This window comes from Schistocerca gregaria, chromosome 1, assembly GCF_023897955.1.
Source record: "Schistocerca gregaria isolate iqSchGreg1 chromosome 1, iqSchGreg1.2, whole genome shotgun sequence".
Lineage (NCBI taxonomy): Eukaryota > Metazoa > Arthropoda > Insecta > Orthoptera > Acrididae > Schistocerca > Schistocerca gregaria.
Window position 1 is genome coordinate 1,000,308,100 of NC_064920.1, and position 17,418 is coordinate 1,000,325,517.

Consider the following 17,418-nt stretch of genomic DNA (forward strand, 5'->3'; position numbering starts at 1 on the left):
CTGCGAAACACTACATTTCAGCAGCATAATGGACGACCGCATGTTGCAGGTCCTGTACGGGCCTTTCTGGTTACAGAAAATGTTCGACTGCTGCCCTGGCCAGCACAATTTCCAGATCTCTCACCAACTGAGAACGTCTGGTCAATGGTGGCCGAGCAACTGGCTCGTCACAATACGCCAGTCACTACTCTTGACGAACTGTGGTATCGTGTTGAAGCTGCATGGGCAGCTGTACCTGTACACGCCATCCAAGCTTTGTTTGACTCAATGCCCAGGCGCATCAAGGCCGTTATTACGCCCCTTGGTGGTTATTCTGGGTACTGGTATCTCAGGATCTATGCACTCAAATTGTGTGAAAATGTAATCACATGTCAGTTCTAGTATAATATACTGGATACTCGTTGATCATCTGCATTTATTCTTGGTGTAACAATTTCAATGGCCAGTAGTGTACCTTACTAGCCACTCGACCAGTTGTCTCCATCTTTCATCGGGAGTGTTGGACGCCGAACGGTGGCCTCTTGCTTTTTCAGAGCATAGTGCCTTCATATACCCAGTCACTCTCCAGCAACAATGTGTACAGTGTAGCTATGGTACTTGGAAGATGAATGTAGCACACCTCCATAACACAGAATGCCACCAGATTACCACCACTGCGTTCGCGCACTGCGAAACACGCCTTCCACGGTACCCTTAGACGTTGACATGGTGAATGTACTGCACAAAACCAGCGTTCCGGATTATGCAAATACAATATGGAAAGGACATCGCTGCATGGCATCGTAGCGCTTAGAACTTTATAATAAAGTTTCGCCAAGTCTCACGCCAACCGCCGTCATAAAATAGACATTGCTAGCTGCCGAACTGAAGTGTACGAGGGTGAGTCAAAAGAAAACTTTAAATATTTTTAAAAATATTATTTATTGCGCAGAAGTGGTACGAAGCTGTATCACTTTTCAACATAGTCTCCCCCACGCTCAATGCAAGTTCCCCAGCGCTTACAAAGTGCATAAATTCCTTTAGAAAAAAATTCTTTTGGTAGTCCGAGCCACCACTCATGCACTGCGTGGGGTACCTCTTCATCAGAACGGAACTTCTTTCCTCCCATTACGTCACTGAGTGGTTCAAACATATAAAAATCACTTGGGCAAGGTGTGGTGAGTATGGTGGATGAGGAAGACACTAAAAATGCAAGTCTGTGATTGTTGCAATTGTTGTACGGGCAGTGTGTGGCCTTGCATTGTCATGTTAGAAAAGGACACCTGCTGACAGCAATCCACGTCGCTGTGATTTGATTGCAGGCCGCAGATGATTTTTTAGGAGATCTGTGTATGATTCACTGGCGACAGTGGTCCCTGTAGGCATGTAATGCTCCAAAATGACGCCTTTTTCGTAACAAAAGAGAGTCAGCATAACCTTCCCAGCTGATAGTTCTGTTCGAAACTTCCTTGGTTTTGGTGATGAGGAATAGCACCATTCCTTGCTCGCTCTCTTCGTTTTCGGTTGATGGAAGTCAACCCAGGTTTCGTCCCCAGTAAAGATTCTCGCAAGGAAGCCATCACCTTCTCGTTCAAAGCGCCGGAGAAGTTCTTCACTAGCATCAACACGCTTTTCTCTCATTTCAGGAGTCAGCTGCCGTGGCACCCATCTTGCAGACACTTTGTGAAACTGGAGCACATCATGCACAATGTGGTGTGCCGACCCATGACTAATCTGTAAACATGCTGTAATGGCATTCAGTGTCACTCGGCGGTTTTCCTTCACTATGACTTCAACTGCTGCAATGTTCTGTGGAGTCACAAATCGTTGTGCCTGATCTGGACGAGGAGCATCTTTCACTGAAGTCACACCATTTGCGAACTTCCTACTCCATGCAACCTTCATTCGTCGATTAATTTCAATACCTTTCACACCTTCACTACGCAAAAACCGAATAACACAATGCTGTTCTCCCACCGGTGCAAGTCGTAATTGGGGCGGCCATCTTTATACCGATACTGCGACGGTATGTGTGCACCTGCACTATTCTGCCACCTACAGGCCATTCTGCACGCTGTCTGTAGCACGCTTACCAACGTACAGGATAACGGCGTGAAATTGAGAATTTTTATTACAAATTTTAGGTTTCCATTTGACTCACCCTCGTGTATATTGTCTCTTACCCGGCGGAAATTGGAAGGGATCGTCTTGCGTTCTCGACGTCAAGACCGAGCGAGCGGCGAAATCCCATCTATGCACCACACCGTGCTCGATAGCCATCGACGCTGACGACATCTTATCACGGACCTCACTTTGCCGGGTGGTCGATCTTTAACCACGCAGGTAACCACTGTGGAAGCATTCGCAGACCACTATCGACGTTTCTGCCAGGAGGAGAATATAGAGTAGTGGGACGATAGCAACGTTCTGCAACACGTGTCGCGCACCCTCGATGACACTGCAGTATCGTCGCTTTTAGCAGAGATTATGCATGACGACTCTAGGGAGGCGCTAGGTAAGGGTGCACTTAACAGGTTGCCCAGGCCGGACGGACTGTCACTCGAATGACATCGGACTTTCCACACCATGCTGATGCCACGTTGGATCGCCATGTATCGAGAGCAGATGTCCGCCGATTTTGGCGTGCCATTTACGTTCGTCCATGGGCCACTCATCCCGATACAAGAGCGCTCGATCGAGGACCACCGCCCTAGAAGATATTTGCATGGCTCCTGGCAGCGCTTATAAAGAAGGTCCTGCCACTAATTCCTTAAAGAGAACAAACGACGTGAGGAGGAGAAACCAACATGCAGACGGTCACTGGCGAATGCCGGGATTTGATTGCTCTCACCACATAGTGTCGCGTTTGACCTGCTGTGAACTCAACTGACTTTGACCACGCTTTCGACAAATGCACCGTAAGTGTTTTTTGTCAGTTCTAGCCCGCATTGGCTCTCCATATGATTTACTCGACGTAATTTTGTGCCTCTTTCGCGGAGCATCATCCCATGTAGTGGTAAACGGAAGCACAGTGGGTACCTTGCCAGTCTGGCGTTCAGTTCGACAAGAATGCCCACTCTCCATGATTTTTTACTGCAATTGCACTGGTGCTCACAGCAAGTCTTACAGGCACACTCTCGGAGATTGCTTTGAGTGGCCACAACTTCCATTGCAAAAGGTATATTCATGACCTTCTACTGCTGTTCCGACCAAGTGATGAGGTGTTTGAATGGATCAGGCGATATGGATTGGCGGCAATGAGCCACATGAATGTAGCCAAGTCGTCAGCGACGCATGTTGGGAGGGATCTCCTGTAGGGCTGTATGGCGTCGCTCCCGCAGGTTGGTGTGATCAGATTTTTGGTTATTACATTTACGCGAGATGTGCGTTGCACAGCTACCATGAAGCATAGGCGTCTACTGCAGGCGATACGCACAGATGTCCGCCAGAACCTACTTTGACGCATTGACCTTCTTTCACCGTGTCAAGTATAATTATTCTTCACATGGCGACCAAGTTGATACACATGGCTCAGGTTGTCACACACACACACACTCACTCACACACACACACACACACACACACACACACACACGATGTAAACATTATGAGTAGAAGTTGGTTTTGAACATATTGTTTGTTAGGTTGGCAACATGTAGGTAAACAAACCAAAGAGGACGAAACACGTAATGAAGTTACAATATTGACGGTGTTAAAAGCACACCGTTCGAAGAAATAGCTATATCGAGTGGCAAAAGAATAATAGGAACCACAAAAAATGGGAAGAAACATTGCGAACAGTCTGACAAAGTTCCGAATACAAAATCGTGCTCATGTGTAGGTAATAAAATGGTAGTGCGACCTCCAGACCAAATGAGAGGAAACGCAGATCACAGAAAACAGTAAGTAATTACTTATTTACGTAAAATATCGCGACGTGAACTATTTGATAGTCCAAAAATAACAAAATTGTATCGTTATAGATCCCACTGATGATGCCTTAGATCAAGAAAAAGGCAAAACGCGTCTGGGTAAAACAAATAAAGTTGCAGCAAGAAAAGGCGGTTTTATTTACAAAATAAGTATTTCTGTGCTTGATGCGGAGGATGGCCACACAAACAAACTTGTTATCGAAAAATATCATCAATATATTATACATATCGTCAGGAGTATTACTGTGTAATATTAATGAGCAGTGTGATTGTCAAGAGTATATTGCAATGGTTTTGTGTGCCAGAGTACTAACACAATATGGAAAACGTGGCGTGAGTAAATCAGGGAAATTTAAACGTAAAGACGGAAAGGAATGCGACCTTCTTTTTGCAGGCACAAAACAGCGACGTGGCCGTGGCAAGGTCTCCGCTTTGGTGAAGTGATGTTGCGACCCTTCTGCTGGGTGCGGCGTTTCATTATAATTAGTGCTATTCTGCAGGGTCGCACCAGGCAACCGCGCAAAGGGGAAGCTGCGCACTCTCTGCCAGCAACAAAATTACGACTGAAATTTGGCTTAGCACGCGATCTCTGAGTGAAATTAGTCACTATCGCTAGGCCCACAGCACATGGTAATTCTTCTGTTCCAGTTCCATCCTTCTTATCTCTTTCATCTACCTTCAAATAGTATCTCCCTCTGTTCACAAATAAGAAACTGGGATTCTTCCAACAAGTAATTATAACATGAGTGCAGAACAATCCCACGTGTAGGCGAAACTTCATATTACATAGCTAATCAAAGACAACAAATTTATTCCTTCTTGACGTGCTAATCCCTGCACTATTTTCGCAGGAAGCTGTCGATTCGCACGTCGGGCGTATACAATTACATTCTAAGGTCTTACAGGTATTTATAACTACTGTGTTGTCCGTCATTATTAATCTATGAGAACCGTAGCCACAGTGAAATGATATGATCATTCCTTCACGGGGGACCACAGTCATAGGGAATTTTCTGAAAGGAATTTTCGCATTTAGACAATTATATATATAGCATTCCGTCGTCAGGCCACAAGTGGCCCATCGGGACCATCCGACCGCCGCGTCATCCTCAGCTGAGGATGCGGATAGGAGGGGCGTGTGGTCTGCACAACGCTCTCCCGGTCGTTATGATGGTTTTCTTTGACCGGAGCCGCTACTATTCGCTCGAGTACTCCTCAATTGGCATCACGAGGCTGAGTGCACCCCGAAAAATGGCAACAGTGCGTGGCGGCCCGGATGGTGTCCCATCCCAAGTGCCGGCCACGCCCGACAGCGCTTAACTTCGGAGATCTGACGGGAACCGGTGAATCCACTGCGGCGAGGCCGTTGCCATTTAGACTGTGAAGTGTTCATTTATTTTACCCAGTCATGATTTCGGCTTTTTAGCTATCCTCTAGCGCTGTTTGAATTGTTAGAATAGACAGATCAAACATATTTTAACATCTCAACATGCACTAGAGAATTACAACAAAGCCGAAATCATGATTGTGTGAAATAAATGAACATAACAGTCAATTGATGGAAATTTCTTTAAGAAAGGGTCAAGTGATTGATTCTGTATGGAAATGACGCAAAAATATAGTGATATTTTGTCGTGAGCGCCAGTATAGTCTGGTATGAGAGAATGGATGTTGGTTTACTTAAAACTTCAGGACCAAGTTAATACGTAATGTCAAATGTCATATAAAACTTGTGAATTAACCTAAAATAATCACAACCCGCTACATATTTCGCGAAATACTACGTTTTTCATATTAATACCTCGATACATCCTGGGACATCTGCTTCTTCATCGGTACAAAACTTTATTACCCTCCAGTTGTGAAGCTCAATGACTGACATGATAAAGAGGGTAGACAAAAAAAAATGGAAACTACAAAATCACATCACATCACAATACCATGTCTAGTACGGTGTATGAAGACAGTTTGCATTCAAAACAGCTCCCAATCGTCTTGGAACTGATAAATAAACGTCGTTTATGGTTTACAGGGAAATCTTACCATTGTTCCCGCAAAACTGTGGCAACTTAAGGTAACAATTATAAAAGTGAATAGCCGTAAGGCAGCCTTCTTTCCAAAGTAAGCCATCAAGGCTGAATAATATTAAAATCTGGTAACTTTGGCGAACAGTGAAGCTGTGTGAACAAGGACCGTGTCTTGGAACACAGCATCACTTGGGTAAAAACATTTTACCATGGAATGGACCTGATAAACCAGAATGGTCTCACAAAACTTGGCAGTAAAGCGACCTCCCAGAGTAACCATGGCGCCCATGAAAGACCACGATCTAGTGGCCCAAATCATCACCGACCGCCGCCAAGTTTCACTCCTGGGACGTAAACTCGGCCAGAAGTTGGAAACAGTGTAAAATAAGACTGTCCGACCAAATAACTTTCTTCCGTTGCTCCATAGCCCAGATTTGTAAGGCTTCGGAACCACTTCTTCCTGCTGCGGAGGTTTACCCAGAATTCCAGTTCACCTTGCAGCTTATGAAGCTCCCTTCGTATTGCTTTAGTGCTGACAGGATTTGCGTGTGCGACATTCGGCACTGCAGTGACATTTGCAGCTTTCGTCCTCTTATTTTTCGTCGTGATGCTCTTTAATAACTGTCTGTCATGATCACGCAGCACATTCTTTCATCTGCGCTATGACTTAGCGGATGATGTTTTCCGCTTTCCCTCTATGCGTTGTAAACCTTCGATGCGGTGCCTCTTGTACACAAATCACTTCGACTCCTTTGGTTGCGGAAGCACCAGCCATACCAGCAGCAACAATTTGCCATATTCTAAATCACTAACCTCCCATCTAATGAACTAACGACTAGACAGAGCACTATTTCGACAACAACTGACACCCAGCATATAGTGGGCATTGTGCAGATCCCTTTCCTGATCAGATAGACCAGCGCCATTTTTAAGTGGAATGATCATATAAAATTAATTGTTGGTAAGGCGGGTGCCAGGTTGAGATTAATTGGGAGAGTCCTTAGAGAATGTAGTCCATCAACAAAGGAGGTGGCTTACAAAGCACTCGTTCGACCTATACTTGAGTATTGCTCATCAGTGTGGGATCCGTACCAGGTCGGGTTGGCAGAGGAGATAGAGAAAACCCAAAGAAGAGCGGCGCGTTTCGTCACAGGGTTATTTGGCAAACGTGATAGCGTTACGGAGATGATTAGTAAACTCATGTGGCAGACTCTGCAGGAGAGGCGCTCTGCATCGCAGTGTGGCTTGCTCGCCAGGTTTCGAGAGGGTGCGTTTCTCGATGAGTTATCGAATATATTGCTTCCCCCTACTTATACCTCCCGAGGAGATCACGAATGTAAAATTAGAGAGATTCGAGCGCGCAAGGGAGGCTTTCCGGCAGTCGTTCTTCCCACGAACCATAAGCGACTGGAACAGGAAAGGGATGTAATGACACTGGCACGTAAAGTGCCCTCCGCCACACACCGTTGGGTGGTTTGCGGAGTATAAATGTAGATGTAGATTTGTCTGCTTGACTTTAAGAAAGCGTTCCTCGAGGGGTTTCCATATTTTTGTCCAACCTCTGTACACCCGTTAAATTAATAAAAGTTCCCATTATAAATTAGATGCTTTGTCATCATCCTTTACTACATTTCAGCCATCCAAAAGAAAGCTGTTAAATAATGTAGTCGTTTCCATATGCTGCGGAATGTTGTGGTGTAAATAGAAGGCAACTAATGCAAAATCAGGTGCCATACCAAATTCGTCTTGGGCGCATTATTAATTTTTACTCATACTGAGATAGCTCGCGGCTTGTCTCCTGAGAAAAGACGCTTCCGGAATTTTAATAGTAAACCTCTCTGCGAAGCACATCTCTCTTGTAGCGTCTGCCTCTGGAGCCGAACGAGTGTCACAGTGTGGATTTCGCTGTTACTATACGGACTTGCGACAATATTCAATGCCCTTCTTTCAATACCTCTCTTATCTCTTAATGCAACTTAGGTTACAAGACACGCACACTAGCCTGCACATCCAAAATCGAAAAAAAGTGATTGTAAAATACGGAATCGTCTGTTCTTCCTGTCATTAAAATTATTATTATAACTCCACTCCTAAATTTTTCTTTTATTTCCATCATTGCTTCTTCGATTTATAGAGTGAACGTAGGGGCGAAAGACTACATCCCTGTCTTACATCTTTTTTAATCCGAGCGCTTTGTTCTTGGTCGTGCACTCTTATTATTCCCTCTTGGCTCTTTTACATATTGTATATTGCCCGCCTGTCCCTATAGCTTACCCCTCTTTTTTTTGTAAGAATTTCGAACATCTTGCAGCATTTTACATTCTTATTTTCTTGATAAAACAAACAAAAGAAATTCGAAATGCATTTACTGATTTCGACAAGCTTGTGGTCATCATCGTCTAAATGCACCATCTGATGATGACCAATGCCTGATCGAAACTGCGAACTACAATTTGAATTGTTTTTGTTTTAGGAAGAAAATAAAAGAACAAAGACATAAATATTGTTTACTGGCGGAAGCACTATCGACACTCCTGTCATTTTCAGTAGCCCATATTACTCGTAGTTTTCACGCAACCATGGGCTAAGACGTAATATGGGCCATTGAAACTGACAAACGTGTCGAAACCACTTTAGCCAGTAAACAATATTTGTGTGAGCGTTGACTTAAAGCCTTTGTAGTCAAATTTGGAAACCTCAGGACGGTCTACGCGGTCAACGTGGCGCATAAAAATAAAATAAAGATATAATTAACAACGTAAATTCCATTTACAGTAAGTTATTTGTACGCTCAATCACTAACGATCTATAACATTGTGCATTTATTAGATTAAAGTTATTGGCACATCTAGTTCAGCAATCCCACTAACAAAAGAATAATAATGAATTAACGAGCATCCCTCTTCTTGCAAGAACGCAGTTTTTTTTGCTACATTTGATCGTCAATTGTAGCATCTTCAGTTGGTTTCACAAGTACCTGGTTCACCTCGGTGCTTGAGACACCGCCAACTGAAGTTAACCCTGTAGTGTTAATTAATTACCTGAGATTGAGCAAACACCACACATAGAATAATACATATATGGGGAAGACGCAAGTATATTTTACCAGTAAAATAAAGTAGAATGCACTGATGACAGCTGATTTGATCACACAATCGACGTAAACATTAATTATTACTTGAGGCAAGTGGTGTTGTTGGAGTACAAAAAATTCTATTTCCATCCCGTTTAGTCAGTTTGACTACTAGCATAATGATCACACAAAAATTACTGTTTGAAGAGTTCGTTGTGACAGCCGGCGCACTTCTCGCAATTAACATTATTTCATCCTGGCGGTGCTAGCAAAGGTGTTCAGGAGATCACACTCGTCAGTTCGCGACGTGATTGACTACTGATCTCGTGACGTAGTATGCAAACGAAAGTATCTTCTCTCACAAATTTTAGGTCATATGTCTCTCTCAGGTAGAATGGTAAGTGAATGACGCCACTGTGCAATTTTGCAGACTGCGAATTCGACACTGCACGCTGCGTCTATCATGCAAGCTAATGCACGACTCCGTATCAATTATGCTCTACGTTCCCGCGAGAGACAGCCTTCGATGTTGCGGCCGGAAAGGCAGCGATATTCCTTGATGCTTACAAAGTCTGTATATGATTATTACACATTGTGCCAATGTTTACTTGTGACTGATTTCTGTTGAAAGCTACAGGGCACTCATAGTCAAAATAAAAAAAAAAAGAAAACTGCTAGTACTACTCGCACTCCGAAGTTTCCGCACATTCTTAATTATGTATATAGATACTACTACTACTACTACTAAATAATAATAATAATAATAATAATAATAATAATAATAATATGGTGTGTCCCAATGTTGTTTCTGGCTATTCCTCACGGTCTTGAGAGGTCAAGGCTAGATTAAAAAGAAGAAACAAAAGTGTATGGTCCGACTGAAATTAGATAACGTGATCTCTCGGTTCCAGGGCACACGTTTTACTGGTAGACCAGCAGGCTCAACGTGTGTATAGATAGTTCATCCACGGGTTTTGAGGACTGAGTTCACGTGTATCAAAATATGTGACATACATGGTCATATTTTATTGGCTGCATTAAATTATTCACACAGCCAAGGGTCCGTAAACCTTAGTATTTGAAATAAATTTCACCATGATGCCACTACAAGTTCTTGAGAAAAAGTGATCTTGACAGACGGACATACAGACAGAAAATGGCAAAACACACACATTTTTATTTGTTGTAGTTAAAAACTAACAATTTTTTGGTTTTCTTCGTTGCACTGTGAAACCTTGCTTCTGAAATTTTACGATTCTAGGTCAAGGGGAATTACCCTATAGGTCTTGATTAGTGAGCTGGCGAGAATCGAAATGGGGGACGTTAATGGCCGTATGTTTTGATAGCATTGTCTTCGGAGCTTCTAGTTTTCACAATGCGAAGAGATCTAGGTCTTACTGCTTGACATGGGCTTAGACCTGATACCTCGATACATTCCTGAGAAAATGAGATCTTAACAGTCGGACAGGCAGGCAGACAAACGAACGGACAACCAAGTGCTCGTGTAAGGTTTCCACATTCACAGATTCTACATTCACATATGCACTCCGCTAGCCACCAAGCGGTGTGTGGCAGAGGGCACAATTCGCACCAGAGTCACATTCTCCCCCCCTCTGTTCCACTCGCGGATCGCACGAGGGAAAAACGACTGTCTGAACGCCCCAGTACGATCCCTAATTTCCCTTATCTTTGAATGGTGATTATTGCGCGATTTGGAAGTTGATGGTAATATTATGTGCTCTAAATTCTCAGCGAAGATCGGATTTCGGAATTTAGCGAGCAGCCCCTCCCGCTTAGCGCGCCGTCTATCTGCAAGCGTGTCCTACTTCAAACTTTCTATGGGACTTGTAACGCTCTCACGATGACTAAATGTACCACTCACGAATCTTGCCTCTCTTCTTTAGACCTTCTCAATCTCTTGAATCACACTCAACTGGTAAGTGTCCCATACAGACGAACACTACTCTAAGACTGGACGAACTAACGTATTGTAAGCTATTTCTTTTGTTGAAGGACTGCATCGCTTCAGGATTCTACCAATAAACCGCAATCTAGAGTTCACCTTACCTGTTACTTGTGTAATCTGATCAGTCCATTTGAGATCGTTTCGAATAGTCACACCCAGATATTTGACGAAATCCTGGAAAAAGAAACAAGAGAAAAGGCCCACTGTAGGTGCCACAACTGAGGTGGAACATTTTTGGGGACTAAAAAAAAAAGTGTATCCATCTCTTGGTCTCCCTCTTCGATTTTTACCCTTCACGCTGCCCTCGAGTACTAAATTGGTGATCCCTTGATGCCTCAGAACATGTCCTACCAACCCATCCCTTCTTCTAGTCAAGTTGTGCCACAAACACCTCTTCTCCCCAATTCTGTTCAATACCTCATCATTACTTATGTGATCTACCCATCTAATCTCAGCAGTCTTCTGTAGCACCACATTTCGGAAGCTTCTATTCTCTTCTTGTCTAAACTATTTATCGTCCATGTTTCACTTCCATACATGGCTACACTCAATACAAATACTTTCAGAAACGGCTTCCTGACACTTAAATCAATACTCGATGTTAGCAAATTTCTCTTCTTCAGAAACGCTTTCCTTGCCATTGCCAGTCTACATTTTATATCCTCTCTACTTCGACCAGTTATTTTGTTCTCCAAATAGCAAAACTCCTTTAAGTGTCTCATTTCCTAATCTAATTCCCTCAGCATCACCCGACTTTATTCGACTATATTCAATTATTCTCGTCTTGCTTTTGTTGATTGTTGTGTACATAGTTCTGCGTAGTCAGCGCGTACACCATTTTCCGACTAGAGCGCGCCCCGCTAAGCACAACAGCGCAGGCGCAGCGCTCGTTTGTCTGCACACTACGAGATGGCGCTGTCTTAGAGACAGACCAAATTCTGCTTTCGTCGATCCGCGTATTAATATGTAACGCAGCCAATGAGATTGCTGCTAACGTAGAACCTTTTCTCCTCGCGGATCACACTCGCGCAATGATACCTGAAAGCGCGAGCTATTATAACGAGTGTACAGATCATCGATTAGTCAGTCTACATTAGTCTGCATTTGTCTGTACCAGTCTGCATTAGTCTGTAGTCAAGTTTCAGTCTGCACCTAATAAGATTATCATATTTCTGTACATAGCCATGAAGATAAATGTATAGACCCTTTGTCAAGTATCAGAGATATGTGAGAATAAGATTAACGAACCAAGACCAGAGGAACTTCAGATTGTCAATTGTAAACAGCATCCAGAACCAAGTTAAGTTATTTCTATGCTTTTCATTATTTTAATAAATGTGTGTGAAAATTAATCAAGTTCTGTTTAAAGTTGGTCACCGTCAATCTGCTACTCTAAGCGTGCAAGTGGCATTTCTATCGTCTGACCTAACGGCAGGAGATAAACACGCCACGATGATACCACGAGACATATTGTTGACACTCGCCTACTTCGTAAGAGCGACAAGTCGAATAATGTGATGGTGTCTGTACCGAAGGTCTTACAGTACGCACACCACATTGATGTTCATCTTATACCCTCCTTTCAAGACACTGTCCATTCAGTTGAACTGCTCTTCCAAGTCCTTTGCTGTCTCTGACATAATTACAATGTCATCAGCGAACCTCAAAGTTTTTATTTCTTCTCCATGGGTTTTAATACATACTCTTCTTCTGTTTCCTTTACTGTTTGCTCAATATACAATTCATATTGTATTTTAATAAAAGCGCACGTGTCTTTTGCAGATAATCCATCGGGACCTGGCTGCTCGAAACGTCCTGATAGGCGAGGACCACGTATGCAAAGTGGCGGACTTCGGCTTCGCGCGCGACATCATGTCGAGCCACGTGTACGAGCGCAAGTCGGAGGGCCGGCTGCCGATCCGGTGGATGGCGCCCGAGTCGCTGTACGACAACATCTTCTCGGTGAAGTCGGACGTGTGGAGCTTCGGCGTGCTCATCTGGGAGGTGGTGACGCTGGGCTCGACGCCGTACCCCGGCATGGCGGCCGCCGAGGTGATGCGGCGCGTGCGCGACGGCTACCGCCTCGACCGGCCCGAGCACTGCCGGCGCGAGCTGTACAACATCATGTACTACTGCTGGGACAGGAACCCCAAGGAGCGGCCCGGCTTCGGCGAGCTGGTCGCCATGCTGGAGCCACTGCTGCTCGCCGAGACCGACTACATCGAGCTGGAGCGCTTCCCCGACCACTCATACTACAACATGGTGAGCCTCAGCGACGAGAAGCTGTGACGGCAGGGCGGCGGCCGGAGACGGCCGCGAGGCGACGGCGGCGGCGACGGTGGCGGCGAAGGCGGCGGCGGCGACGACACCGCAGTCGACAGCTGGTCCTGCTGAGAGGTGCGCCAGTGGGTGCGACCCTCGGGGCCATCACACAGCAGCTACCGCACGTTCCTCGAGCAGTAACAGACCTTGTCCAGTGCAAATATTGCAAGTCTGCTCATGCAGTCGCAGCTGCACGCACTGGTTCATGAAATTTTCAGGGTTCTCATACAGTGGCCATTATAGTGCAATATTCTCCTTTTCCCAAGAAGCCACTTACCCAAGTTGACGTTAGGCAGAGGGATTCTTCTCAGCATCATCGAGAAGAAAGTTCGTGTTCACCTGCCGATATAAACTCTATCATAAATATATCTGAAGAGTCAACACCTTGTTTTGGAGAGACCTTTCAAATGATCCCTAAGATGTTCTTTATTCCTCACTACAAACGACGTCCCCAAGATTTATAAAACTGAAATGGGGATTTTCAGCATTTAATGGGTTACAAAAACTAAGTATTTCGTGTTCCTGATGATCCTCTTAACCTTGTTTACTCCCCAGATACTGAAACTACTTTCCTTGACGAATGACTTATCCATTAGATATCTACATAGAAGAGCAGTACTCATATAACAATCATCAAACATGCAATAACATGTTCTCATAAAATAGCCAGGAAATATTCTGTGAGCACAAATACATACTTTGGTTTGTTATCGGTAATTAGGCAGTGAATGTAAAATTGCCCTTATTCGTGCACCTCATGACTAGCCCATATACCAGTTACATCTCTTTAGCACGTAACTGAAAATATTGCTGAGTGGTGTTCTTTTTATCTGAAATCTTTTGAATTCTAGTGATAAAAGCAGTACACTGCTAAAAGGAAAAGGCATATTTTTCTTCTGTCTTGGTAGACAAAAGCACAAATGCTAACCTACACTGAACTACACTAAATTAGTGTTCACACTATTGTCAACGAAAAAACATATTTAAAAAACACATTAAGTACTAAAAAAGTTACTAGTTCACAGTCTATGTGACACCCTGCACAGCACAATACAATTATTCATTGGTAGCAGGATTACTGTGCCATCACCACTTACTATATAGTATGACCCCAAATACCTTTGACCACTCCATTCATGTCAACATCTTATTATATGCGTATAACACACACATTTAGCTCATCAGAGTCTATGCACCACATTCTCATCAGGTAGAAGCAGTTTATCTACTATTGTAGCTTTTTCTGAAGTAGAGTTTCTCTCACCTTGCAACTTGTCAGCTAGCAGCAGGGAAGTAATATTTGTCATTTTTGCATGTGCTCTCTTCTAAGCTTGAAATGCTACTGTTTTTTTCGCATTTATGAAGTTATATTTGAAATTTTGCAATTCACATGCTTTAGCCCAGTTTATTCAATTGCTTTTATGAAGTTATTTTTACACAAAGTACTTCAAAATTAACCAAGTCATATTTGTCAGCCCTTACAAGTGACAATTCATCTTTTCATGCAGCAAATAGAGAAGCTAGAATCATTAGATGCACGTTTTAGTGATAGTGAAAAAAATTAATTGATTGTATCTTCACTTGCAACTTACATAGTGTGCAGAACACTGTAACAATCCTTTCTTCACTTATACATTACCTGACTGTACTTTTGGTATATTCCACACTGTGGTAATGGCTGGAAGTGGGCAGCATCAAAGTTGTTTTCAATCAAAATTCTATTTCCGCCAAAACATTCCTCATACCACATTCCTTTTCTAGATGCCATTAGAAACAGAACTGTCTATAAATTGATGCTGAGGGCCTTTTAATCATTCATTAGTAAATTTTTGTCTAAAAAGAAATTCTACCAGAATTGATGGACTCCGGCTGTAGTGTGAAGAGTGTGATAAGGATGGCCTAATATCATAGTTCTGTTTATTGCTATATTACTACAGTGTACTCAAGAAGCCACCTTTCTCAGTTCAAATGCTGATGAAGTAAATGGGAACTCCACAAAAAATTGAAAGTGGTTATGTGTCATTGTGATGCTGAATTGTTAAAGACAGAACCAAACATGAAAGACTGTTAATTATGTAGTACAACCATACTTATTAGGTCTTTTAATAAACCTCATTTAGATTTAAGTTGTTGTAAAATATAAGCTTTATGTGTGACTGATATTATACAGGTTGAAATAATGGCTTGTGAAATCCTGCATTTAACTTTGCAGTTAGTTCATGAGTGTTTATTTGTACAGACAACATCTTATTTATTTTGTTGAATCTGTTGATTATAAAAGGTAAGGTCACTGTGATAAATTGTAAAAAAACTGTTTTTCCATTTTGATAATTATTTTGTAATATTCACAAGTCTTTTGCAATAAATTGCAGTAGTTTGAAGTATTTAAAATTTTAATGCTCACAACTAATTCTGTTACACAGTAAGAGTTTTAATAAAAATTATTACATTTAAAGCTTCTTACTATATTATTTAAACCCTGTCCCACTATCTTAAAATATTCTAAAATGCATACAGCACTTACTAAAACGCTATTGCTATTAAAAAACAGGAATAATTGGTAGCTTTCAACTGTTTTTTTTAGCTTACAAAAAATTTAACAGTATGTTTTGTCAGACAGTGCTCAGGTTGTCAAACTGAGATTGTGAGGTTCATAATCTAAAATATCTACCAACACATATGTGGCATTAATAAAATAAAATGATATAATAAAAACATGGGATAGGGGGTCCTCATCTTACATTAGAATTGTTGACTTCTCCAAGTGTCTGAGAATTGCTGTGAGTTGACATGTCTAAGGTTTTACTGTATAAGGGGAGCTATTGGTCAACCATAATTGTATTTTATTGGTCACTTACTTTTCCTCATTCCCAAAGATACTACTTGTATGTCATCATCTACAGTTATCAACCTCTAGTTGTTTTATCAAGTAAGTATTGCAAATTTGTAATTATGCATTTGCAATGAAATGAATGCATAGTTATATATTATCACAATGTATGTATGTGTATCTGTATGTTATACAGTTTCTCCTAAACTAGTGGACTGATTTCAACAAAACTTCGTACACATATCCCTCACTTTCAGGCAACATTTCATGGGTAGGAGCCATATAACTATCATTGTTTAGGAGATATGGCATCATATACACCGATATGTTGCATCATGATGAAGTTTTATTACATTAATTCTTTATTAGTAAACCACTCTCATTGTCCAACATAAGAAAATCCCTGACACCTGACAGTGCTTTTGGCAGCTTTTGCCTGTGCAATCTGTAGCTGCCAACAGAGCTATAAAGAGGTGTTGCTACAGAGACTTTTAAAAAACCAAATTGTACACTTGCAAACTGTGCGAGATATCACCTCACACCAAGTCTATTGCAGGGGTACATATAAGATAAGAATAAACGAAAGGAAGATGTTTGTCTTGTAACAGGTCAAATGTGATTCTCTATTGTATATATGCTGTACTAAGCAAGTAATGTTGATGTGTTAGTATACAAAAGTGAAGGTAACCTTATGTTAACTTCGATTTGACACAAACATTATTGCTAAGGGGCATGAATCGCTGCAGCAGTTAAAGCAATCTTTCACAACAGTCCAGAACAAAGGTACCACAGTACTCCTGTGTGTTTTCCAGCTTGGTTTAATGTTAAGTGAGAATTTTGGCCACAGTACAAATTCAGTGGCAGCATCTATAGGAGCTGCGGCACTCCTAGAACAGAATAGTCATAAAACTCAAAGAAGGCTCCACATAACTTGCAGCTCTCCAAACCTAACAAAGAAACTGTTTCCTAATTTCAAAGGTTTTTTCATGAGTACATGGAAATGAAATTTTTTCGATATTACCACACTGATGAGAGTCCTTTCTTGTTTTCGTTTCTAATAAAAAATGTCAAAAAATACTTCGGCAATGCCAGGTTTGTCAGCTAGTCTGCTATAAAATAACTCTAAAAAGAATTTAACAATCTCGTGCCATTGTCTTTCACTTGCGTGTCAAGAGTATTGCCATGTCTTTTTTTTCCCACGAATGGTAATTGTTCATCCTTCCTTTCCTGCATGCAGGATTTCTAAGTTTTCTTCTACTCCCTGCTTTGTGTAATGGTTTTTGAACATA

General features: G+C 42.2%; 1 protein-coding gene across 2 annotated transcripts in view; it reads left to right on the forward strand.

The window, feature by feature from the left end:
• Positions 1–17,418, forward strand: part of LOC126278525 (tyrosine kinase receptor Cad96Ca) — an 800,638-nt gene that overhangs the window by 403,903 nt on the left and 379,317 nt on the right. The window contains exon 9 of one of the 2 annotated variants that reach the window (XM_049978699.1): positions 12,760–15,754. In XM_049978699.1, coding sequence (XP_049834656.1) covers positions 12,760–13,266 — 507 coding nt within the window. In that variant the 3' untranslated portion in view covers positions 13,267–15,754. Of the gene's footprint in view, positions 1–12,759; positions 15,755–17,418 lie in introns of those variants that run through there. The other variant, XM_049978706.1, reaches the window with a different exon arrangement.